The sequence below is a fragment of the Oncorhynchus mykiss genome, chromosome 16, assembly GCF_057628025.1.
Source record: "Oncorhynchus mykiss isolate SJ-2025 chromosome 16, ASM5762802v1, whole genome shotgun sequence".
NCBI classification, from domain to species: domain Eukaryota; kingdom Metazoa; phylum Chordata; class Actinopteri; order Salmoniformes; family Salmonidae; genus Oncorhynchus; species Oncorhynchus mykiss.
In genome coordinates, this window is record NC_143037.1 from 63641659 (window position 1) to 63668415 (window position 26757).

Sequence of the window (26757 nt, forward strand, 5' to 3'; positions counted from 1 at the left end):
ATGTCTGATTGTTTTTTTATTGTTGCTATAATTCATGCATATTTATTGGAAAAGGATTAAGTTGAAAAATAGGTATTATTTTCTTAAAGTTACGGTAAATGTAAATTATTGTGGATAACCGTAAATAATGACAAATGTGAGGTCTAACTAAAGCTGTGCAATACTTTATTGTGTTGGATGGACTTGCAAGAGTTAATGATATATAGTTGGTTGAGTTCAGTTTCCTGTATGTTTGTATATGTTCAAGTGCCTTTATAATCCTGTTGAATTAGTTTATGCTTTTGAGCAAATCGCTATCTGCTTTGTCAGTATTTGTTTAGCAAGTAAACTAATGCAGGATGCTAGAGTCACACAGCATATGAACGGTAGCAGATACTCAGTGGATAGTTCCTCAACCTATCCAGTCCTTACAGAACAGAAACACATAGCATATACCAAAGGTTTATCACTTAGTCTCTTCCAGTACTGTAACATTAGCATTCCAGATACTTTGAATGTCTTTAGTTTAATGTTTTTATCCCCCCTCATACCGTCCAAGCTCAAATTAGATGGGTTGGTTAATTCTCTTCCCTCTCTTTCTCCCCTTCACCCCCTTCCCCTCCCCTCTCCTCTTCCCCTCCTCCCCCCTTCCCCTCTCGTTCCCCCTTTTCCCCCCTTCCCCTCTCTTCTCCTCCATCTAGGTCCTGGCCTGGCCTTCATTGCCTACCCTAAGGCTGTGTCCATGATGCCCTATCCCACGTTCTGGGCCATCCTATTCTTCATCATGCTTCTGCTACTGGGCCTCGACAGTCAGGTCAGTACTAAACCAATAGCTAGCATACATTACTATTGCTAGTGGTACGTACCACAGTACATGACAGTACATGTCCCTCTAGATATAAGGACCTTGTAACACTGTAATTACAATACGTTGTTAGTGTATCTACACTGCAATTACAATATGTTGTTAGTGTATCTACATGTGTAATTACAATATGTTAGTATATCTACACTGTAATTACAATACGTTATCAGTGTATCTACACTGTAATTACAATACGTTGTTAGTGTATCTACACTGTAATTACAATATGTTGTTAGTGTATCTACACTGTAATTACAATATAGTGTATCTACACTGTATTTACAATATAGTGTATCCACACTGTAATTACAATATGTCGTTAGAGTATCTACACTGTAATTACAGTATGTTGTTAGTGTATTTAAACTCTAATTACAATATGCCTATGTATTTACAGTACCATGTAAATATATAGGAAGTAGGTACACATACAGAAGTGTAAAGTGGTATCTTTTCGATTGGTATAGTTCCTTTGAGTACCCCAGTACAGTAGTCAGTTGTGCTCCAAATGGAGCACAGGGCTGCAGTCAGGTCAGTCATGGGTATAAAAGAGATCAACATCAACGACCCCTGGTTTCAAATAACTTCCAGACAAGAAAGGCGACCCAACACGTTTCACAGCAGGCAGTATTTTTAACCAGTGTTTTCCCAGAGTGGACTCTACTGTTAAAAACAGCTGTTACATCTTGAAGGCTTGAACGCAAATAGTAAACAGTTTTTGTAAAAGTGTGTGAAATTAAATTAATCTCTGAACGCATAGTAATTTAGTAGGTAGAACCAAACAATCTAGTCCTATAGCCTTCCTCTGAGGTGTCCCTGCAGCCCAGAGTCCCGGGGCGTTGATTAAGATGAACGGAGGCAAGGCCAGGGAGACAACACAGGAGTGGCATCAGTGGGGTTCTCTCACTATCACATTTCCAGCTTCCAAGTGTAATTTTACTCTGTGCTAAGTCAGCCCTCCTCATGGCCAATGATATATCTCAGCCAAACAGGAGATCAGGATGATGGTCCAAACTTGAAATAAATACTTGTGCTTCTAGCACTACTATTTCCATAGGCAAACTGAGCAGTAGGAGAGTGGCCGTCATTCTTGACCATACATTATACGCAGATTAGAGGTGCTGAATAAAGTATTGTTTTATGGCTCGTATGCCGTAGTTATGAGGAGTGGGCTTGTTGTATGATGTGGGGGAAAAAACAGTTTTCAGTGTATGCTGAATAACCAAGTCTATTTCACTAAATCAGAGTAGTGTGACTCCAGATACATTTACTGTGACGACAGCAGCACTGCCTATTAAATTATTCAGCCCATGACAAGACAACTGGAGTAGCTTGAAGTGGAGAGGGTTTCCATGAAGAATAGACTAGAGAAAGAGAGGGAGGGAGGTGGAGGGCGAGAGAGAGGTTGAGAGTGGGAGACAGTCAGTGTTGTTTTGCATCAACAAACCAATAGGAGGCCTTCCCAAGAGAAGACTTGTTTAGAATGTCCCATTACTGCACAACAAAGACAGCAGTCATTCTCTAGTCCAGTCTAATCAGCGATTTGAGAAGAAAGAAAAGTGAACATATAGAGAGGCAGGCATTACTTTTTGTTAAGCTTTTGACAGACCACTGAGAAATTAAATTGGTTCCAGGCTCCACATTTTTAAAATGTTTCCATATTCCTGTACGCTGACTGTACAAAACATGACCAGGTGAAAGCTATTGTCCCTTATTGATGTCACTTGTTAAATCCACTTCAATCGGTGTAGATTAAGGGGAGTGTGAATGGGCAAGACCAAAGAGTTGAGTGCCTTTGCACGGGGTATGGTAGTAGGTGCCACGTGGACCGGTTTGAGTGGGTCAAGAACTGCAACGCTGCTGGATTTTTCCTGCTCAACAGTTTCTCAGGGTATTTGCTCATATGAGATCCAGGGCTATAAATATAGGTTGTTACTTTATAATGTATTTATTTAGTATTCATGTTTTTGTAATGAGGCCTAAAAGCAATATCAATTATAGTTGTAATGGATGTCAGAGTTCTGGTGGGACATTAAGGTTGATGTGTTGCTTTCTGTCTCCCCAGTTTGTGGAGGTGGAAGGACAGATCACCTCCCTGGTCGATCTGTATCCAGCCGCCCTAAGGACGGGTTACCGCCGCGAGATCTTTATAGCTGTAATGTGCTGCATAAGCTATCTTTTGGGACTTACCATGGTAACGAAGGTAAGTACACCAACAGCACTTTAACGTATCTCTATGCAAGACATGTTGTTTTTACCTTACTTGTAAGACACATTGACATACTACGACTAGTGGCAGGTAGCCTAGTGGTAAGAGCATTGGGCCGGCAACCGAAAGTTTGCTGGATCTAAATCCCGGAGCTGACAAGGTAAAAATCTGTTGTTCTGCCACTGAACAAGGCAGTTAACCCAATGTTCCCTGATAGACTGTCATTGTAAATAAGAATTTGTTCTTAACTGACTTGCCTAGTTAAAAAAAAAAATGTTAAATCACTTCTGGGACCGTTGTAATTAGATTATGTTCACATACAGAAACATCTCTTCAATATAAGCTAACGATACACACTGTCGTTTCTACTACACACAGTTCAAGTTAACATATAAGATAAGATCACAACAGTTTTTCCACATACTTTGCCGTTGTCACAATTTTGCGACCCAATATGGGGTTTCTACTAACGACCTCTCATATCACATCCTGTGTGCTTGACATCACGAATGGAACCATTTGGAATGCTATGTTCCAGTTAACTTTACTTCAATTATATCTCACATCTCACCACCTGTTGAACTCTCCTTTCATTGGCCCAGCGCCCGCATTCTGATGTATCAACCTCCTCCACTTTTTCCTACCCATGCCCACCCCATCGCTCTCCCTTTCTGTATTTCTCTCACTCTCTTTTTGCTATGTGCTTTCTTTTCAGGGTGGCATGTATGTGTTTCAACTCTTTGACTACTATGCAGCCAGTGGTGTGTGCCTTTTGTGGGTAGCATTCTTTGAATGTATTGCTGTAGCCTGGGTATATGGTAAGTTTTTTGTTGTTGCCCTTTTTTGCCAAATAAAGTGTGTAGCCTACATTTAGGAAACACATGTTAAGATACTGTGTTTTTAAAGTGTTAAACAAAAACAATAACACATGAGTTATGACCTTGCTTGGGGTAAACAATAACCTTGTTTCCTTTCACGCCAATTGTAAATCACTTGAATTGGCTTTTACGCACGGCCCATTGGCTTCTATTGAAGGCAAATTACTAAGAACTGTGCCGCCTCATCACAATGACCTTTATAATGAAGAGGTGAACAGGAGCACAATGACCCAGCTGCCATTCCTAGAGGTGTTTTTAGTAACGCTGTTATAGCCGTTATTAAGAGAGCAAGCATGCCGGTATTGCTAAGAATAGCTTATCATGCAATGGCACATAGGCCATAACAGGGGTTGTCTGTCATTGCTGAGTAGAACCTGTTCCTAGTTTTGTAACGGTTAACAGTAAACTAGCGCTGGATTCAATCTGTATCACGGAAGTATCGGAGTATCTGTGTTAAAATGTAAAGGTTATTTTCGATTGAGCTGACATATGCAGCGTTTACCGTGAATGCAGTCTCCGCTAAGGTGGGAACATTGCCCTTAAATTTAAATCGAGCAAAAGTGTGGCTCTTCCTTGAAACTTCTGCAATACGGATTGAATCCAGCCCCTACAGAGAGATTGTTTATGCCATAATATGTGACTTTATGGAAAAGCCGACAGGTAGATTAGGGTGTTTAGAGAGGCTATGATGGCGCCACATCCTGTACTGTAGCTTTTGTCATTGGTCTAGAGATGAAGAGATACTGATTCTGTTTTCAGTTAATACATCACCCTGATGTTTTACCTCGAGAACATGCACATTTAAATGATGGTTACCTTTATTGTATAGGAGACTAGGAGTGTGTCTCTTACAACAAGTGTGTTCTTCTGTATGGTTGACAGGCGCTGATAATTTCTATGATGCAATTGAAGACATGATTGGCTACCGACCAAACCCGTGGATGAAATGGAGCTGGACCTTTATCACTCCCGTCCTCTGTGCGGTGAGTATTCAACAACCCAACACTGTTGCAAAGTGCTCAACAGCCCAACACTGTTACAAAGTGTTCAACAGCCCGACACTGTTACAGTGTGATCAACAGCCCAACGCTGTTACAAAGTGTTCAACAGCCCGACACTTTTACAGTGTGATCAACAGCCCAACGCTGTTACAAAGTGTTCAACAGCCAGACACTGTTACAGTGTGATCAACAGGCCAACGCTGTTACAAAGTGTTCAACAGCCCGACACTTTTACAGTGTGATCAACAGCCCAACGCTGTTACAAAGTGTTCAACAGCCAGACACTGTTACAGTGTGATCAACAGCCCAACCCTGTTACAAAGTGTTCAACAGCCCGACATTGTTACAGTGTGATCAACAGCCCAACGCTGTTACAAAGTGTTCAACAGACCGACACTGTTGTGGTTCTGAAAACATGAGGAACCTCTTGGATCAGAGTGATGATGTACTGTAGAATGTCTCCGTGAGGGACCATGTCCTAAACCATTTTTCTTGTTGTTCCCAGGGTTGTTTTATCTTCTCATTGGTGAAGTACAAGCCACTGACCTATAACAAGGTGTATGAGTACCCAGACTGGTCCATCGGCCTGGGCTGGTCTCTGGCCCTGGCCTCCATGATCTGCATCCCCATGGTAATGGTTATCAAGATCCTCCAGTCCGACGGCCCGCTCATCGAGGTACGCAAATACAAAGATGATACTAGATAACCAAGAAGATGTCCCAAATCATTGATAAAGGGTTAAGGGTTAGTTGTATGAATACAAGCACTGCCTGCAAGGAAGTGCAGCAATTGTGGGAATGGCATGCGGTATGCAATTGCATAACTTGTATTATATGGCACACAAGATATAAGTTATTCACATGATGCAGTATACCATGTAATATGATTTTATGGCATGATATAAGGATGATTTTTCTCTCCTCCCCACAGAGGATTAAGGCAGTGGCGGCCCCAGTAAAGGGAGGTGCGAGTTCTCGCCCCAAAGAGTACAGCATGAAGGGCAGCGAGCTGACCCAGCCTCTGGACCCCAATGGGAACAACGGCCTGATCAATCCCACCCACACCATTGTAGAAACAATGATGTGAGCACTCTCTGTGAGAGGACATGCTGATTGACGTGCTTTCTATGTTTTTATCATATATTTGCTAACTTTGATAGTGGTAGAACCAGGTTTACATTGTTCTATATATCTGCACTAGGAATATTCTGGTTTGGTTTCTATGACGATGATGATGATGATGATGAAGAGAGCTACATTATATATATTGTCGTTGAGTTGTTGTAGTTTTTTCTCTCTGTATTTTTTTTAATGTTGTTGTTACCGTTGTTGTCACCGTTGTTGTCGTTGCTGTAGTGGGTGGTGATCTCAGTTCAGGCAATATTTTGAGATAGAACATGTTGTTCTATGTTAATTAACTTTCTGTTGATTGTTGAGAATTGAGAAGGTGTTTGTTCGGAAATACTAGAAAAAAAGTAATTTTCACTTATCACATATACAGTAAACTAAACGTGTAACATGTTAGGTAGCAAACTATTAAGATAATTTCCTCACATTATTGTGGCAGTATCCTTGTCTGAGGTCATTTTTTATCTGTTGTCGTTGTTGTTTGTTTTGAGATTCAACTGAAAAAATGTTAGTTGCGCTAGTGGACGCCAGCCAGTCACATCTGCTAGTAGAGTAGACATCCACACCACCTGAATGTATAGTGACAACATGCAGTGTAAATATAGAAGTTCATACGTACGTCCTTAAGGTTAACTATGGCCATGCCCAAATACTGTACAAAATGTTCCCGGAAGGATCACATGTCCTTAGGAGGGAGGCAAGAAAGGAGGTGGGGAAAATAAGGAGGAAGTGAAGGATAAAACGGAAGAAGCATTTTAAGAGTATTTGTACATTGCCTACAGTCTGCCCCAGTGCATTTATTGAAACCTCTCTTTGCACTTTATACGTTGAGTTTCACCTTTATTGTAGTGATCTCTTATGATAATGGTCCACAGGAGGCTGCTGAGGGGAGGACGGCTCATAATAATGGTTGGAATGGAATGGTATCAACCAAATGGAAACCATGCTGTTAATATATTTGATATCATTCCATTGATTCTGTTCCAGCCATTACTATGAGCATGTCATCCCCAATTAAGGTGCCACCAACCTCCTCTGTAATGGTTGCAAGAACCTACAGTTACATTTGCACCATGCATTTCAAAAGGAAAGTATATAGCTTCAAACCTTTTTGGTATTGTTCACTTTGTTATCTATCGGTACAAACAGGAGCATTAGACTCTCACTCACTTGCTATAAATATATAAAATAAAGGTGGAACATTTCCATCAAACATTCTGTTTCTTTAGGAATAAACCTGTGAGAGTTGTGAGAACCATAACTTGATTGGAGTAAAAAATGTAACCTTAACAAAATGTTTTTTTCTAAAAATGTGAAATAATAGTTTTTTTTCTCCAGTGCACTCATTTTAATAGCAGCGATGGTCACTAAATATCTGTATCATATGAATCTACCACCAGACTCTGGATTTTATCATGTTCATTTTAGGCAATTGTATTTTAGTATTTTACTTGTTTGTATTTTAGTATTTTACTTGTTTGTATTTTAGTATTTTTATTGTTTGTGAATCACATATGCCTTTTTGTATTAACCCATTTTATACTGTACATCATATGAACATTGTCACTGATGAGGACTGATGTTTTCTGAATACAGTCAGCAATTTGTATTTTAATGTTAAATGTTATGAGCCTGAATGAATATTTGCAGCGTGTCATATTTGTCAAAGAAATGGCCTTTACCACTCAAATGATTTGATTTAAATTTGAAAACAGATGTAAAAAATACAAAAATTGATATGTGACCAACATAAAAAATATGAATGTTTAAAGTTCAAGTGAGATTATTTTACCCAATGCATGTACATGAACATTCACAGTACAGTGCTTGGTCAGAAAGATTACTAGTCCAGAGGGCGATAAATAAACCCTGTTGGAAAATCAAGTGTACCAAAGTATTTTTGTCTAACGTCTGTCCTTCTTTAAGATGCTCATTGCATCATCTCTTCCTAGATTGAAAATAAACTTATTTTTCTTTACACGTCTTTGAGTGAATTATTCATTTGTTCTGTGAAGTGAAGTGCATTTAAGGGTCTACTGGCCTGCTTTTCTCTCATACAGACTGCTATGGAAATACTACACACATTCACTTCTAACATGAGGATATTATTCTACATTCTTCCATATTCATATTCCATATTCATATCCTACAGTTATATATTGAAAATGACTTAAAACAAATGCATTCAAATAAGGAGGCTTTAATAACCACACAATAAAAATGGTATCTTGTGTAATTATCGAATTATGTTGGTGTTAATAGAGTAGACTCATATTTAATTAAACAAATACAATTGTACTGTTGTTATGGTGCTGACAGACACCCTGCAGGAATTGAGTGCCTGGGCTTCTATTTTAAGACTTTTTCCTGTAATCACACACCCTGTCAAAATGACCACTCACAGACCACTTATGCTTGGTCACAACAGTGAAAGTTACTGATGGGCTATAGGATGTGGCAGCTCTGACCTCTCAGATGACCTCGACAGACACATCCTATACGTTCCTCTCAGAATGACTTAACTTTCAACATCAGGTCAAATGCAGCCATTTTTATCTCAGTATCAAATCCATTATGTGTAACAATTAAAATCACTTTACTGTAATTGTTTTCAATTAAAATGGTTAAAAAAAATAAAGGTTCTTAGCAAAGAGCAGTTTCTAAAGCAAAAATTGTACTAGGACTGTCAGAGTGGTTTGAGTGGGGAGGGGACCAAATAAAATGAGCTGTTATTAGCAGAGGTTTGGAACTCTCTTGATGATCTATTAACTAATTTACTGCCTGGTGATGTCACCAGGTAGGCAAAAACTCCATCCCACCAAAACAGGCAGAGATTTCTGGCAGATTTTCAGTTCTTACACTCGCTCTTACACTAAAAGGGCATTCATCATCACGTTCACAGTATTATTCCAACCTCATTGTGTGGAAATATGCACACAATTTTTAGGTATATATAGTACTGGGTCGGACCCCCCCTTTGCCTCCAGAACAGCCTGATTTCTTTGGGGCATGCTAACTTTGCGCAAATGGTCTCAAGGGACCTAACGTTGCCAGGAAAACATTCCCCACACTATTACACCACCGCCACCAGCCTGTACCGTTGACACCAGGGAGGATGGGGCCATGGACTCTTTCTGCATAAGCCAAATCCTGACTCTGTCATCAACATGACGCAACAGGAACCGGGATTCGTAGGACCAGACAACGTTTTCCCCCTCCAGTGTTGCGGCTCATGTGCCGACTGGAGTTTCTTCTTCTTGTTTTTAGCTGAGAGGAGTGGAACCCGGTGTCGTCGTCTGCTGCAATAGCCCATCCGTGACAAGGACCAACTGGTTGTGCGTTCCGAAATGCCGTTCTGCATACCACTGTTGTACTGCACCGTTATTTGCCTGTTTGTGGCCTGCGTTTTAGCTTGCATGATTCTTGCCATTCTCCTTCGACCTCTCATCACAAGCAGGACTGCCGCTGATTGGATGTTTTTTGTTTGTTGCATCATTCTCAGTAAACCCTAGACACTGCCATGCGTGAAAATCCCAGGAGGCCAACTGTTTCTGAGATACTGGAACCGGGGCACCCGTCACTGACAATCATACCATGCTCAAAGTCGCTTAGGCTACTTGTTTGGCCCATTCTAACATTTAATCGAACAGTAACTGAATGCCTCGATGTCGGTCTACCTGGTTTACATAGCAAACCACAGTCACATGAATCAAACCATCTCTGTGAACTGGGTGGTGTACGTAATAAACTGTCCACTGAGTATGTAAAACACAAACATTTTTGATTGCACTGGGCCTCTAATGTAGCTAGTTTTAGCCAAAATGGGTATTAAAAGGTAGGTGAAACCTTGGAATGGCAAACAGTGGCGTAGTACAGTTGAGAAATCCCTCTGGTGTTGTGGAAAACTCTGACCCTGTTGCCTTTGACAGAAACATATGGGTGTAGCTGAAGTGGTTCAGTGCACTATGCTCATGTGATGAGAAATGTAATACCTGATTAATACCGAAAGGAATATAATATAACTTCCTCTCCACCTTGCTGATCAATACTGTTTTGTTCAGCAAGTGCTGCTTCAACAAATCACAATACATCTTGCACCCCACTCCCCAAAATAGCCAACTATATTTATTTGAACTTGAGTCCTACTTTGTCCCCTTGGGTCGGCCCTACGGCAGCCAGTGTGACAGCTCATTGACACTTCTGGTAAACGATCCTAGGTGTCCTCTCTGCCATAAATCCACTGACCGGTGGAAATCATGTTAACACCTCACCCACAAAGACATCTACAGTTCACATCTACAGAGAAGTGAGAGTGTGGCAGGTCTGAGACCATTGCAGATTTATGTTCAGCTTGTTACCTGGCATCAACAGTGTGGGGGAGGCTGGCCAAACATGGTTGGAGTAAGGTCTTTCTTTCTAGAAATAGTAATGAAATCCTTAATTAACCAAACTATTCAGGACATTATGTTCTTTCTGCAAACGTTCCTTCACTTGATGTCCAATGGTAGAGGATCCATGTAGTGTTTGCTCAATACCTAAACTAGCAAAGATCACGGCTCAGCTAGAAGAATTCAAGAAAAAAAAAGACATCCCATCAGTCATATCTTTATTTTCATAAAAAGCAGGAAATATCTCATTAAAGAATAAAATGTAATCCATTTCATGTACATCTCACAAAACAAATTCCTTCAAATTGGCTCACTCCACCCCCCCCCCTACTTAAATAGCAATGATTGGCTGCAGCTGGGGGACCATGTAAACAGAAGAACTGTACAGAGAACAGATACTGCACTCAGTCACATCTTAGATACAGAAACCACACGCAGAATGTCATTACAAATAAAAACATTATACATTAGGGAGACCATGTACAGACCGTGTACTGAATAATATTCAGAAGCACCTCAAATAAAATGTATAAAAACAAAATAGACATCTGTATCAAATGGAACATTTTTCATGTGTGATGAAATAATCTAAAAACATGGTTTCCTTCCTGAGGATTAAAAAGCAGATAGTTGAGCCCTGAACGGGACAGCATGACTGCAGTCTCACTACATCTCTACACCAGCCATTACATTACATTAAACAAATCATCCTATTTCCACTGAGGCAGCTTGGTAAGCAGGCCAGGGCTAGACATGTTATGTAAGAGCTTTATAAAACCATGCAATGTCATGATAAAACGGAAACATCTCCGGGGAAGATTCTGTCTGACGGAGTAGGAAAGAGATGGCAATTGTTCAGCGCAGAAATGTTCCACAATTCCCCCTTGTGAACAATGTGAGCTTTCTACTAGGTGGGGCATTAAATCCTATAGCTACATGCTTACCAACATGGGTGGGAGAAACAGCCATGGAGGTTCAGAAAAATACTCTAATCCAAGGCCACACCTTATTGAGTTGGGGCCTTAACGGATACATGAAAATGGTTTTAAAGGAAATCACTCATCTCAATTGAAATGTATTTTATTCCACATTTGGCAGGGGACGTGATCCACTTAAGAGTCTGTTTGTGGGGAAACCACACCCTGGACTCCTGAGAGTTGATACTCTGGTATAATGCCTTCTGAAACGTGTATACATAGGACTAGAGCCAGGAGCTTTTCCTAGTCAGGACAAACTCCTGGCCTCACATGGGAGATGCTGATATTGAGGGTGAAATCTAAAGAGATGTGACCTGAACGACACAATCAAGTAGTGTGTTTATGATAAGGAACACTCCTTTAGTGGGTGACAAAGCTTTTCAAAATAATGTGACTATCACCAATCGTGGTACAATACAATCTAATCATGAGTGATAAAACGAGTCAATCTAGTGCACGGATCTGATTTGGGTGAACTACCAGTGCACGGATCTGATTTGGGTGAACTACCAGTGCACGGATCTGATTTGGGTGAACTACCAGTGCACGGATCTGATTTGGGTGAACTACCAGTGCACGGATCTGATTTGGGTGAACTACCAGTGCACGGATCTGATTTGGGTGAACTACCAGTGCACAGATCTGATTTGGGTGAACTACTAGTGCATGGATCTGATTTGGGTGAACTACCAGTGCATGGATCTGATATGGGTGAACTACCAGTGCATGGATCTGACTTGGGGAACTACCAGTGCATGGATCTCATTTAGGTGAACTACTAGTGCATGCTATCAACAAAAGTGTGGCTTAGTAAAATAAATATAGTGAACTTGATTACATAAAACCGTTGACGAGAACCTTGCGAAACAAAAACACTGATCCCAGAAGTATGAAAGACACACTTCTGCCCTGTCTATCCAGTAGCTATTAACAGTGAGAAAAGTAATGAGAAAAAGAAACATTCTGAAATGTAACTTTTGTTGTGGACAAAGTAGAAGGTGTGATAAAACAGTCGTTCGTAAGCATTTGTCCTTCATATGATGGCCATTTAATAACAGGGATTAAGCCTGGACCTGAGTCACCAAGTCCATTTTCACAAACATTTTAGACTTCAGGATAGAGTGGGGGATCTAAAATAGAAATATTTGCAATACTTGGCAAGTAACAGTGAGTGACAGTTTAGCATTCTATCTATTTGGAGGTGCTAGTTAGCTGTTTTTGCTTGGGGTTGGCAATGTGGGCCAGGAGGGGAAAGAGAAGGCAGCCAGCCAACCCATGGCTTAAATAATAGTCCAGCACAGCATGTGCCCACGTTCGTGTGTCAAGTGTGTGTGTACATGTAACTGCACCAATACCCAGCAAAAGGTCACAGAGGGTCAATTAAACACACAATAAATAAAATTAAAAATAAATGCTGTGGTGGTGTGCCAAACACACCTGCTTCTCTGGGATGGAAGTGTGTCTCTAGGATTTCTGCAGAACTGAGCAACGCTAGTGTTGTCATCCAGAAGCTGTTACGTAATGACATGTGTTTTTTCCAGAACAGCCATAGGAGCCTGACAGAGTCTCCTCTGCTCTGCTCTAGATCACATGATTAGACTGACTAACACTGGTCACACAGTGTGAATGACAGTGTGTCTGTGTGAATATTCACGTACAAATGTATGCTCATGTGTGAATGTGGTTCTGTGTGTGTGTCTGTACAAGAGATATGAAACAAAATCAGTGTGTGTAATGTGCAGTGCCTATTAATCCATAATCTCCCACCTGGACCTTGGTCACAGGGCGATACTGTTGGTCCTGTAATATGGGAAGTCCAACAGTGAATCAGACGGGTCCTCGCAGTCCTGTGGCGGCTCATTATCTGCTTGTGCCAGGGGGTTCCTTCTGATCACCAGGTCCAAGCTGTCTCCTGCTTCAGTGATGAGGGGGACGGTCAGGCAGCAGTCAAAGTCTCTGGTCCTTGCTCGGTTCACCTGGAACAGGAGAGGTCAGGTAATATATCACACAGGAGTAGATACTGTAGAAGGGAAAAATATTACGTTAGTTGAACAAAGATGTGTACCTGCAGAATGCGGTCATAGGGTTTCAACCCGGCCTGGTCGGCAGGACCATCTGGTCGGATCATGTTGACGTAGGCACCCTTCTCCAGGAGGCCGTCTGACACACTGAAGCCGAAGTCTCCACAGTCTGGGTCCTTCCTCAGGGTCACCTAAAGGACAGACAGTAAGGCCCATTCACTTGACTCGTGCAAGTCGCCAAGCTCTCCATTGGGTCCGGCACAGTGTGGGGTGTAAATTTACTTAAAGTCTGAGTGCAACGACTCTGACCCCAAAGGACCTTGCTCGCCGCAACCCTCTTGCGGAGCACAATGCCTCCTCCGTGGAAAAACAATGGCTCGCTCAGTACAATGCTATTCTTGCACAAGTCATGTGAATTGAGCTTTACAGGTTACGCATCTACAGGCTCAGTCACTCATATCATGTTTTTTTTGCAATGTAAATGATGCAGAACCTAAGATTAATGTGGGATTATGACTGTCAAGGGTAATTAAACCAATATCAACAATTATGTATTCAATCTTCAATGAATGTTTGTTTTTAAGGGCGTTTAGTTTCAAAGTGCTTGTGCCTTTACTCAACCTACCTCCTAAGCCAACAGTACATTACAGCACAACAGACTTCTGTACATAAAGCGTTTAGGTCACGTCTGCCATTTCCAAGCAGTATAGAGACTGCCAAGCAGCTGTCTGAGCCGTCAGAGAAGAGTCAGGAGTCAAAACATTTGACTCAGCGTGCGGTTTTATCTATGTCTTCATCTATTACCCCACACTTTACAAGTCCTGTCTGGCCTGGTATCCACTGGGTCCAGTTAGACCCCAGTTATGGGCAGAGTTGCGTGCAGTGGCGTGTATTCATGGGTGCGACGGGAAGCCAGGCTTCCACAAAAAAAAAAATTCAATTCGCAAGAGGCTGAATGCATCTCACAGGAGAAAGCATCCGATGGAGTGAAACAGCTTCCCTCTGTCTCTCTACATGTAGCACATTATCTGATACTGTCCAGTCCAAACGAGTATGACATTGTTGCCACCTGTAGCATTAAATGCAAGGGAAGCCAGCGAGCATTTGGTCTCCCTTGACATTCACAGCTCAACTATGAATGGTCCAGGTGAAAGAAATCAAAGAAATAGTGTCAAGGGAAGCTAGCTTGGATTTGGCATCTCTCCTATCAAATTACTTTGAGAGCATAGGTCATTAAACAGAAACAATATGACTTTTTGCATCTCGTGTTGTCGTCCTCCAGTGGCTAGCTAGCTAAAATTATCTCTTTCCTAAATTAGCCATGGATAGAGATAGGAATTTGGACTTGTGGTTTTACTTAATTCTCTGTACTGGCCAATGATTATAATGGCGATTCTGATCCAACCATTAATTCATACATTGTTGTGCCCCTGGCCTGAGATGATGGAAGTTCAATATGCAGCTAGAGGTGGAAGGGTAATATTAACGAGCTAACGTTGCCCATGAATGGAAGTTAGGCGAGCAAGCATTTTAGCCAGGTAGTCTAGGACAACAAAAAATTAAAGCCTGTACTGCATGACAGCGTGATAGACCGTTTCGTCAACATGAGAGGATGGCATTGGCGTTTCTCTGCAAGTTGGGTGACTCAACATGTTTTTCTACTTGCAGGAACAGGCAAACATGCGCGCAAGAAATCAGAACCATGGACAGCCACATATTTAGCTTATGTTGGACTAAATTAAATTAAAATAAATGAAAACAATTCTGGCATATTTTAGTTGTCACTGTTTTAGACTAAACAGAGGTGATTTGATGTTGAAATGAAGTTGAGATGGTGCTGGAATAGTGGAGGCAACTCCTGTTATTTTGCGACTTGTGGTAACTGTGTGGTTCTAAATCCATCGTTTTTTGTTATTTTCATTTATTTTATTTTAATTTAGTCCAACATAAGCTAAATATGATGTGGCTGTCCATGGTTCTGATTTCTGTCTGAAAATGTTGGACATATTAATTTACTTAACCATGCTGTAGGTCATGTAACTTTGTTACATGTAATATGCGTCTCAGACTATCCGGTTTTGTTATAAAACAAAGGTGTGGTTGAATTTGTTCTGCCATTGTCTTATTGTCTCGGCCTGTAGGCCTATATATCACAGTCGCAAGGCATATGAACTGACAACAAACAACGCAATTATCAGAACACATACAGTGTAGGTTGTAATATGGTCTTGTGGTGGCTTTACCCACGCACTGCGTGTTAAAACACCATGTTGAGGCCCATACTGAACACTTGGTCACCACCACACGCACACACAGCTGATTCCATTAACGTTCTTTATATTGTTGTGTGGTTCTAAAAAAGGAACAATACAAGCATTAGGATCCACTAAGAAATAGATGTACATGCAATACAATAATACAAAGACAAAATTGTGGCATAATATGAACATAAACGAATGCAAAGGTATAGCAACACGTGTTGAAATGCAATAGGCTACTTATAATATGGCAATACAAAGACACGCATTAGCTACAAACTAACCATAAAACTTCACTCAAAAACACTCAGACTAACAAATAGGCCTCGTCCTGAGTCAGACATTGCACACACCTACACATATTTCACATGTTCAAGAAAGGAAAACAGCATGTTGAAGTCAGTCATTACACAATACTTATTCTTCTCGAGACGGTCGGTGAACAAGCTCTACCAAGAGGTGTGCGGGGCGGAGCCCTGGAGTGTGTCCAAGTGCCCTGATTGGTTGGATGAACAGAGGTGTGAATGGGTGATTGACAGGGCTGCAGGCCAATCAGTTTGAGAGGGGCAGCCTTTTGTATAGCCGCACCTGGATTTCTTTGGGGGTTAAGTCCTGAAAGGGCCTAGTCCTATCCTGCAGGATAGGCAGGAAAGTGAAGGGACCAGGGCAGTGAAGGGTATCCAATTAGGGGACCATAGGGGCCAGGAGGGTGCCGGCACTGGTATACATAAGTGGCTTAGGGGCCGCAAGGGAAGGGAGGTGCACAGAGGCGCAGACAGAGCTTTGGGCAGCCCAATGGAACAACACAAGTGTTGCAAAGGACCCTCTAACTCTAGTCCATCTGTTGGCGCTGAGTAAAATGCCGGAGGCTGGTCATGGCTGGAGGTGGTGGCTTGCCTACTGCTGCGGAGGATTGTGGCATGCCGGCCACAACTGTCGTTAGCAGCTCATTGGCTGTTGCAGCTGAGGTTGGTGACTGCCTCACCACTGCTGAAAGCAATGGCACCCATGGTGGAGCAGGTGAGGACCCCTGGCCGAGGCTCATCAGGGATCTGGAGGCAGGGGCAGGCTGGGCCCTGAAGACGGGTCAGGAGGTTTGGCATGTAGCACTGAGGGATCGGACTGCTTGTCAACTGAGACTGGGGGCTGAGGACTAACTGAGGGCAGAAGCTGCAGACCTAGTGTGGCAAAGAACCTTTAGCCTGGTGGAGCAGTGGACTTAGGGTTGACTTGAGCTGTAGACTTTGAAACTAAAACATCTTATGGCTGGGAGCCTAGTGCCAATAACTTGGGCCTGACAGGTAAAGTAGCTCTGGACCTAAGAAGGAAAACCCACTCTGGACCTGACAGGGAGACTGACTCACACTGACTCACACGCGACATCTGGTAGGTCTGGCGGTAGCAGGACCCTTGGGGCTGTAATTACCATGGTGCTGGCAACCCAGGGTGGATAAGCCTGCACTTAACCTTGCCAGTAGCTGCAGGCTGTGGTTACATACTAGGAGCAGGCATAGAATCCACAGCTTGGCTTGGGATCTGGACCAGGAGGTGTTCCCGACGCGCTGTGGTCTAAGTGGTGTGCCACTAGAGATTCTGGGTTCGAGTCCAGGCTCTGTCGCAGCCAGCCCCGACCGGGAGACCCATGGGGCGGCGCACAATTGGCACAGCATTGTCCGGGTTAGGGGAGGGTTTGGCCGGCAGGGATGTACTTGTCCCATTGCACACTAGCGACTCCTGTGGTGGGCCGGGTGCAGTGCACGCTGACACGGTCACTAGGTGTACGGTGTTTCCTCCGACACATTGGTGCGGCTTGCTTGTGGGTAAATGGGCATTGTGTCAAGAAGCAGCACGGCTTGGTTGGGTTGTGTTTAGGAGGACGCACGGCTCTCGACCTTCGCCTCTCCCAAGTCCGTACGGTAGTTGTAGCGATGGGACAAGACTAACTACCAATTGGATACCACAAAATTGGGGAGAAAAAGGGATGTAAAAAATATATATAAAAATGTTGGAGCGACTACGCCTTGTGGGCCACTTCGGAACGTAGTAGAAGTCCCAATGCTCCCATTGAGGTGGTGAACACTCTGGCCGGGGGCCTGGAGTAGAGTCTCTCAGGTAAGCAGCCGGGCTGACTATGGAAGTATCAGCAGTGGTGGTGCTTCTGAGGCCATGACGATGGCTCTAGCCAGGGGGGCCTAGAGCGGTTGCGGTCAGGAGAATAACGGCAGTAATGGTGCTCCTGTGGTGGTGACTCAGGCCGGGAGGACCTAGAGTACGCCCTCCTGAGCTCTTCCTGCTCATAGATCAGTAGTCCCTCTGCAGCTCCTAACTGGAGAGGGTGTGGTCACTCACCACTGAGAAGGCCAGGGTCTCTTGGATGAGAAAGTGAGGAAGGCTCAGGTGCGTGACCGCTTCGTATGGCGGGGGTGGGCTGAGGTGGGTGGTGATGGTTGTCTCGTGGTGAGACGCACAAACTCCTCTTTGGGTACCTCAACATCTTAACTATAGCAGGTTAGAATCTGTCTCGAATTTTTAAAAAAAACTATTGGTAGCTAAATTAAAAATGAAAAAATTGGCTAACAGGAGCTCGGCTGTGAATGCCCTCACCCGCTAGTAACTTATGCTGATTGCTTAGGTTCTTCTCACTACAGTGTTGTCCATGCTGAGGCCCATACTGAACATTTGGTCACCACCACAGCTGATTCCATTAATGTTCTTTATATTGTTGTGTGGTTCTAAAAATGGAGAAACAATACAAGCATTAGGATCCACTTAAAATAGACTAAGAAATAGAAACACAGTACCAGTCAAAAGTTTGGACACCTACTCATTCCAAGGTTTTTCTACATTGTAAAATAATTGTGGAGACATCAAAACTATGAAATAACACATATGGAATCATGTAGTAACCAAATTTTTTTTAAACAAAAATAGATTTTATATTTGAGATTATTCAAAGTAGCCACCCTTTGCCTTGATGACAGCTTTGCAACCTCTTGGCATTCTCTCAACCAGCTTCATGAGGTCTGGAATGCATTTCAAGTTAATTTGTGGAATTTCTTTACTTCTTAATGTGTTTCAGCCAGTCAGTTTTGTTGTGACAAGGTAGGGGTGGTATACAGAAGATAGCCCTATTTGGTAAAATACCAAGTCCATATTATGGCAAGAAAAGCTCAAATAAGCAAAGAGAAACGACAGTCCATCATTACCTTAAGACATGAAGTTCAGTCAAGGCGTTAAATGTCAAGAACTTTGAAAGTTTCTTCAAGTGCAGTTGCAAAAACCACCAAGCACTGATGATGAAACGGGTTCTCATGAGCACCACCACAGGAAAGGAAGACCCAAAGTTACCTCTGCTGCAGAGGATAAATTCATTTCTTCAGTTACCAGCATCAAATTTCAGCACAAATAAATGCTTCACAGAGTAACAGACGCAAGTAACAGACGCACTTCAACATCAACTGTTCAGAGGAGACTGAATCAGGCCTTCATAGTCGAATTGCTGCAAAGAAACCACTACTTAAGGACACCAATAAGAAGAAGAGACTTGCTTGGGCCAAGAAACATGTGCAATGTACATTAGACCTGTGGAAATCTGTCCTTTGGTCTGATGAGTCCAAATTTGAGATTTTTGGTTTCAACCGCCGTGTCTTTGTGACGCAAAGTAGGTGAACTGATGGATCTTCGCATGTGTGGTTCCTACCGTGACGCATGGACACTGTCAGTGGTTAATTAAGAATTCAAGGCAAACCAGCATGGCTGCTATAGTGTTTAGTGGGACTATCATTTGTTTTTCAACAGGACAATGACCAAACACACCTCCAGGCTGTGTAAGGGTAATTTGATCAAGAAGGAGAGTGATGGAGTGCTGCAACAGAAGATCTGGCCTCCACAATCACCTGACCTCAACCCAATTGAGATGGTTTGGGAGGAGTTGGACTGCACAGTGAAGGAAAAGCAGCCAACAAGTGCTCAGCATATGTGGGAACTACTTCAAGACTGATGGAAAAGCATTCTAGGTGAAGCGAGTTGAGAGTTTGCCAATATTGTTCAAAGCTGTCATCAAGGCAAACGGTGGATATTTTGAAGAATCTCAGTTTTGATGTCTTCACTGTTCTACAATGTAGAAAATAGTACAAATAAAGAAAAACCCTTGAATGAGTAGGTGTCCAAACTTTTGACTGGTACTGTACATGCAATACAATAATCCAAAGATAAAATTGTGGCATAATATAAACATGAATGAATGCAAAGGTATAGCAACACATGTAGAAATGCAATAGGCTACTTATAATATGGCAATACAAAGACATGCATGAATAACAATAGCGCTAGCATTAGCTACAAGCTAACCATAACAAACTTCACTCTGAAACAATCAAAGCCTAACAAATAGGCCTCGTTCTGGGTCAGACGTTGCACATCTATACATATTTCACAACACTTACATGTTCGATGGATGCACAACACTTGAAGATAGGCAAACAGCATGTTGAAGTCCGTCATTACAAAATACTTGTTTCTTCTTGAGACGGCAAGTGAACACAATCTAACACAAGGTATGTGGGGCTGGAGCCCTGGAATGTGTCCAAGCGAACAGAGGTGAACAGAGGTATGAAGAGTGATTGACAGGGCTGCAGGCCAATCAGATTGAGAAGGCTGGCCTTTTGTACAAGTCTGAAATTCAGATTATTTTTCAGTTCTTGAATAGGAACTTCAATGCACTTCCTAAATTAACGGAATTGAGATGCTGCCTCCAATCCTGCCATGTACCTTCAGTAGTTCCAGGGCTGTAGGGGAGCTGGTCTCCTGGGGCTCCCCTCTCCCCCTGGGTGGTGTGTCCCTGGTCCTGTTTGATCTCTGCAGGTTGCTTTTGGTTTTGGGCTCGTCATGAATGGGACCCCTCTTCACAGGACTGATTCTGCTCTGTAGCACCGAGTCATCCTGGGACCTCGTTTCCTCCAGATACAGGCTGAGAGTGCTGCCAGTCATGGACGCCTGGGAGAAGACAAGAGGATTGTTAAATTACAGGTGTGTGAATAAAATAACATGATATACATGTATAACTGAAGACATGCACACTCACAGCTTGATTTAATAGGGAGGCTTTGTGCCAATGTCTCCAATGATCAAAGTGGGAGCAGGAGTCTGGACGGTCTAGACAATCAGGCTTTTATTTATTTGTATTTTATTTAACTAGGCAAGTCAGTTAAGAACAAATTCTTATTTACAATGACGGCCCAGGAGCAGTGGATTAACCTCCTTGTTCAGGAGCAGTACGACAGATCTTTACATTGTCAGCTCGGGGATTCGATTAAGCAACCTTTCAGTTACTGGTCCAACGCTCTAACCACTAGGCTACCTGCCACCCCAATTGGTTATTTTAGTAGCAGATTGGGACAGATAGAGGGAGCTTACCTCCAGCTCCCTGAGTATCTCTGATTGGCCGCAGGTCTCTAGGTCCTGCAGTGCCTGGGACCAGAAGCTATCCTCTTGTTTCCGGGTGCCATGGTAACTAGGGGGGCTGGCGTATCTATGACAATGCAGGAACCAGAACATGAGAGGAGTCTTGCTGTCCAGAGACTGGGGTGTTTTGAGACTGGTTTGAAACAGTTGTTGCCTGCAAAGCAGCGTGGGTAATGCAGGCAATGGACTGCATGACGTTGAGAGGTCCTTTAAAAACCTTTCAGGCCTCAGTGAGGGCAAGAGTAAACGCTCTCTCTAACACAGAACAGTGTAGTCCCTTAGAATAGAAAGAGTCTTCATGCAGATAGTTCATCGTTTAAAAGTTAAGCCACTCAAAAAGCCTTAGGGTGTAGACAGTTTGTGGCAGTGAGGGACACAAAAGTTCAGAAAAAAATCAAGTGAAGAGTTAAGAGTGAGGCAACAGACAAGGCAGAGGTGTGTCCATGGGGCCTTTGGGTGTTTTAGAGGGGCAGGTTTGGTGAAGACAAAAAGCGACAGAAAAATACACGTTTATGTGAAACACCAGGAGCCTCACGTGCAGTTAGTAAAGCAGATGAGAGAGAGAGTACCTGAGAAAGGGAGAAAAAGCACAGATAGGAGCAGATAAAATGGAGGAATGAAACAACTGTGGTGATTTAGAAAAACATTCTAAATCCAAATATTTGAGTGACATTGCAGATTTATTGGATTCACTTTCCAAATCAATAGCTGTCAGTGAATCAATACATAGAGTTTTAGACTAAACCAGACTTGAAAGACAGATTTTTTTGTATCTCACTTCAACATTTATGATCATTGCTTACATAGATGAAGGCATACAGAAGGCATACACGTAGATTAAAAGGAAAAAAGAACACTGAAAGCCACAGAATGAAACAAATTATTACAACTATCAAATCCATTAGCCAGATCTGTATTATGTGCTTTATGACTTGGAAAAAGCACAAACAGCCCCGGAACCAGACAGCAGTACCCCATGCTCATTGTAATCATGGTACTGGCACGGACCCTGTATATAGCATGCATTCTCGTGTTCTTTCTCTTCATATTTCTTGTGTGTCTCCTTCCTTTATATAATGTCCTCTCACTTTGATACTGAATCCTGCTGTTTGCAAGAGCTTGCAAGTAATAATTTCACTGTAGTGTCTTATACTTGCTGTATCCTGTTAGCCTAAAGTAGGCACTCACCCAGCAGCCTTATCCCAGTCATCCTCAGTGTATCTCCCATCGTAGAGGTGGGAGTGGTGGGTAAGGCCGGTAAGGCCAGTGGAGATGGAGTTGGGTTGGGTCCTGGGTGGTTTGGTGCGTCTCCACTCATTAGGCTGGAAAGTCAAATCTGCAGCTCTGTGGAGATACGTTCCTGCACACAAGCGCCAAAAACAAACAAAAAAAACATAACTTTCTACACACCCAACAATTGATTTCAGGAGAGTCATGTGAGCATATCAATCTAAAGTGACCTAAACTGGTTGTCTAAACTGGTAATGACTACGCGTCCATGTTCTGTCCTCACCTTGGCTGCCATAGTCAGCGTCGATGCCGGAGCCGTCCCAGGAGCTCATGGCAGAGTCCATGCTGGGCACGGTGGCAGAGTACACCCCTGAATGTTTACTGGTCTTCTGAGAGTCAGTCAGCTCATCCTCTGTGTCGCTCAGGAACCCTGCTTGCTCCGACATCTGCTGCACATCTGATTCTGCATGGGAACAAAGTCAGTGGAGAGTTAAGTGAGAATCATAACTCAATTATGTAATAAAATACACTGAGGGTACAAAACATTAAGAAAACCTGCTCCTTCCATGACAGACAGACCAGGTGAAAGCTATGATTCCTTATTGATGTCACTTGATAAATCCACTTCAATCAGTGCAGATGAAGAGGAGACAGGCTAAAGGAGGATTTTTAAAGCCTTGAGACAATTGAGACATGGATTGTGTATGTGTGCCATGTAGAGAAGGAAGATAAAAAAGTGCCTTTGAACGGGGTACGGTAGCAGGTGCATCGGTTTGTGTCAAGAACAGCAACGCTGCTGAGGTTTCAAGCTTAACAGTTTCCTGTGTGTTTCAATAATGGTCCACCACCCAAAGGACATCCAGCCAACTTGACACAACTGTGGGAAGCATTGGAGTCAACCTGGACCAGAATCCCTGTGGAACGCTTTTGACACCTTGTAAAGTCCATGCCCTGACAAATTGAGGCTGTTCTGAGGACAAAAGTGGGGGTGCAACGCAATATTAGGAAGGTATTCCTAATGTTTGGTGTACTAAATAAATACACATACATACGTACATACATACACAGACAGTTGAAGTCGGAAGTTAACATACACTTAGGTTGGAGTCATTAAAACTCATTTATCAACCACTCTACTAATTTCTTGTTGAACTATAGTTTTGGCAAGTCGGTTAGGACATCTACTGTGTACATGACATGTATTTTTTCCAACAATTGTTTACAGACAGATTATTTCACTGTATCACAATTCCAGTCGGTCAGAAGTTTACATACACTAAATTGACTGTGCCTTTAAACAGCTTGGAAAATTCCAGAAAATGTTGTCATGGCTTCAGAAGCTTCTGATAGGCTAATTGACGTAATTTGAGTCAATTGGAGGTGTACCTGTGGATGTATTTCAAGGCCTACCTTCAAACTCAGTGCCTCTTTGCTTAACCTCATGAGAAAATCTAAAGAAATCAGCCAAGACATTTTAAATTTTTTTGTAGACCTCCAATAGTACACATGTATAAACACCATGGGACCACGTAGCAGTCATAACGCTCAGGAAGGAGACACTTTCGGTCTCCTGGAGAACGTATTTCGGTGCAAAAAGCTCAAATTAATCCGGGAACAGCAGCAAAAGACCTTGTTAAGATAATGGATGAAACAGGTACAAAAGTATCTATATCCACAGTAAAACGTGTCCTATATCGACATAACCTGAAAGGCCGCTCAGCAAGGAAGAAGCCACTGCTCCAAACTGCCATAAAAAAAGCCAGACTACGGTTTGCAACTGCACATGGAGACAAAGATCGTACTTTTTGGAGAAATGTCCTATGGTCTGATGAAACAAATATAGAACTGTTTGGCCATAATGACCATCGTTATGTTTGGAGGAAAAAGGGGGAGGCTAGCAAACCAAAGAACACCATCCCAAACTCAGAAGCACAGGGGTGGCAGCATCATCATGTTGTGGGGGTGCTTTGCTGCAGGAGGGACTGGTGCACTTCACAAAATAGATGGCATCATGAGGTAGGAAAATGATGTGGATATATCACAAAGCCCTGACCTCAATTCTATAGAACATTTGTGGGCAGAACTGAAACAGCTTGTGCGAGCAAGGAGGCCTACAAACCTGACTCAGTTACACCAGCTCTGTCAGGAGGAATGGGCCAAAATTCACCCAATTTATTTAAGGCTACCGAAACGTTTGACCCAAGTTGAACAATTTAAACAATGCTACCAAATACTAATTGAGTGTATGTAAACTTGTGACCCACTGAGAACGTGCTGAAATAAATCTCTGCACTATTATTCTGACATTTCACATTCTTAAAATAAGGTGTTGATCATAACTGACCTAAAACAGGGAATATTTACTAGGATTAAATGTCAGGAATTGTGAAAAACTGAATTTAAATATATTTGGCTAAGGTGTATGTAAACTTTACTTGTGTCATGCACAAAGTAGATGTCCTAACCGACTTGCCAAAACTATAGTTTGATAACAAGAAATGTGTGGAGTGGTTGAAAAAACGAGTTTTATTGACTCCAACCTAAGTGTATGTACACTTCCGACTTAAACTGTATAAGCAGATGATAGTCTTATACTCAGCTGGCCCCTCCCCGGATTTTGTGTTAAACGCTCTACAACAAAGCTTTCTTAGTGTCCAACAAGATTTCTCTACCCTTAAACTTGTTCTGAACACCTCCAAAACAAAGGTCTTGTGGTTTGGGAAGAAGAATGCCCCTCTTTCCACTGGTGTGATTACTATCCCTGAGGGTTTGGAGCTTGTGGTAGTCACCTCATACAAGTACTTTGGAGTATGGCTAGACAGTACACTGTCCTTCTCTCAGCACATATCAAAGCTGCAGGCTAAAGTTAAATCTAGACTTGGTTTCCTCTATCGTAATCATTCCTCTTTCACCCCAGCTGCCAAACTAACCCTGATTCAGATGACCATCCTACCCATGCTAGATTACTGAGACAATTTATAGATCGGCAGTTAAGGGTGCTCTCGAGCGGCTAGATGTTCTTTACCATTCGGCCATCAGATTTGCCACCAATGCTCCTTATAGGACACATCACTGCACTCTATACTCCTCTGAAAACTCGTCATCTCTGTCTACTCGTCCCAAGACCCACTGGTTGAAGCATATTTTCAAAACCCTCTTGGGCCTAACTCCTCCCTTTCTGAGATATGCAGCCCTTATTCTCCACATACAACACCCGTTCTGCCAGTCACATTCTGTTAAAGGTCCCCAAAGCGCACACATCCTTGGGGCGCTCCGCTTTTCAGTTCGCTACTGCAACAAACACTCAAACTGGACAGTTTAATCTCAAATCTCTTCATTCAAAGACTCAATCGTGGACACTCTTACTGACAGTTGTGGCTGTTGTCTCTACCTTCTTGACCTTTGTGCTGTTGACTTTGCCCAACAATGTTTGTATCATGTTTTTGTGCAACTACCATGTTGTGTTGCTACCATGTGGTTGTCATGTTGTGTTGCTACCATGCTGTGTTGTCATGTTTTGCCGCCTTGTTATGTTGTCGTCTTAGGTCTCTCTTCATGTAGTGTTGTGTCCTATATTTATATTTAGATTGTATTTATTTGTATAATTCCAGGCCCCCGTCCCCGCAGGAGGCCTTTTGCCTTTTGGTAGGCCGTCATTGTCAATAAGAATTTGTTCTTAACTGACTTGCCTGGTTAAATAAAAGGTTAAATAAATAAATACATATATTTAAAGTTATTTGAATTGTACTGTACACGTTTGCAGCTAAAAGCTGAATTGCAGCATACATAGACCTATGTAAGTAAATCAAATACAAATGAAGATTTCGTATACAACATTACAGTCAAGCAGCATTAAGCAATCTCTCAATGTAAGGCATAAGGCTGTTGTAGTATCTGTCAAAGTTCAGTTTGTGACTGGATCAGGTAGATCGGCTAATGACATGGCCTCTCGTCGGAGGCAGCCACATACTGTAATCCTGGGATTATACAAGCGTCTGGGCCAAAGGATCAGCAGAGGCAGGTGCGGCAGGATTCCAAGGTCTGTAAGCCCAGGTCATTGCATGCAGAGTCGTAGGGGGTGTAGGTGGGGCCCATGTTGATTTTGGTTGCACTTCGTTGGACCTTGTCAAATTGGTTGTGACACATGGGTGCCATACCGGAGCGGTGTACTCGAGCACTGGATGGACAAAGCAGGTGTAGACTGCCAGAAGGTCTTCTGGGGAGGGTGAAGTGGCGAAGACGGTTCATCATGAAGAGCCTCCGGTTCCCTTCAGTGGTAATGTCAGATGTGCTTGTCCCTTTGGCAATGGACACCACCTTAAGCGTGGGGTCGGAGATGGAACTCGGAACAGAAAAATGAC

General features: G+C 42.7%; 2 protein-coding genes across 23 annotated transcripts in view; one reads left to right on the top strand and one right to left on the bottom strand.

Annotated features, from left to right (window-relative positions):
* The window catches only part of LOC110492485 (sodium- and chloride-dependent taurine transporter), a 33840-nt gene extending 25803 nt beyond the window's left edge, over positions 1-8037 (top strand). For all 8 annotated transcript variants that reach the window (XR_016487455.1, XR_016487456.1, XR_016487453.1 and 5 more), the window contains 6 exons: positions 681-793; positions 2910-3047; positions 3769-3871; positions 4814-4914; positions 5438-5608; positions 5863-8037. Coding sequence is in view for 4 of the 8 variants with exons in the window: in XM_036947489.2 (XP_036803384.1) it covers positions 681-793; positions 2910-3047; positions 3769-3871; positions 4814-4914; positions 5438-5608; positions 5863-6018 (782 nt within the window). In the remaining 4 variants the exon portion in view is untranslated. The remainder of the gene's footprint in view (positions 1-680; positions 794-2909; positions 3048-3768; positions 3872-4813; positions 4915-5437; positions 5609-5862) is intronic.
* A 2611-nt stretch (positions 8038-10648) lies between these two features.
* Positions 10649-26757, bottom strand: part of LOC110492486 (glutamate receptor-interacting protein 2) — a 53957-nt gene continuing 37848 nt past the window's right edge. For 6 of the 15 annotated variants that reach the window (XM_021566847.3, XM_021566848.3, XM_021566849.3 and 3 more), the window contains 6 exons: positions 22680-22859; positions 22355-22526; positions 21119-21233; positions 20474-20698; positions 13490-13636; positions 10649-13400 (listed from right to left, as the gene is read on the bottom strand). In XM_021566847.3, coding sequence (XP_021422522.2) covers positions 13203-13400; positions 13490-13636; positions 20474-20698; positions 21119-21233; positions 22355-22526; positions 22680-22859 — 1037 coding nt within the window. In that variant the 3' untranslated portion in view covers positions 10649-13202. Of the gene's footprint in view, positions 13401-13489; positions 13637-15765; positions 18436-20148; positions 20699-21118; positions 21736-22354; positions 22527-22679; positions 22860-26757 lie in introns of those variants that run through there. The other 9 variants (XR_016487461.1, XR_016487459.1, XR_016487463.1 and 6 more) reach the window with 4 other exon arrangements.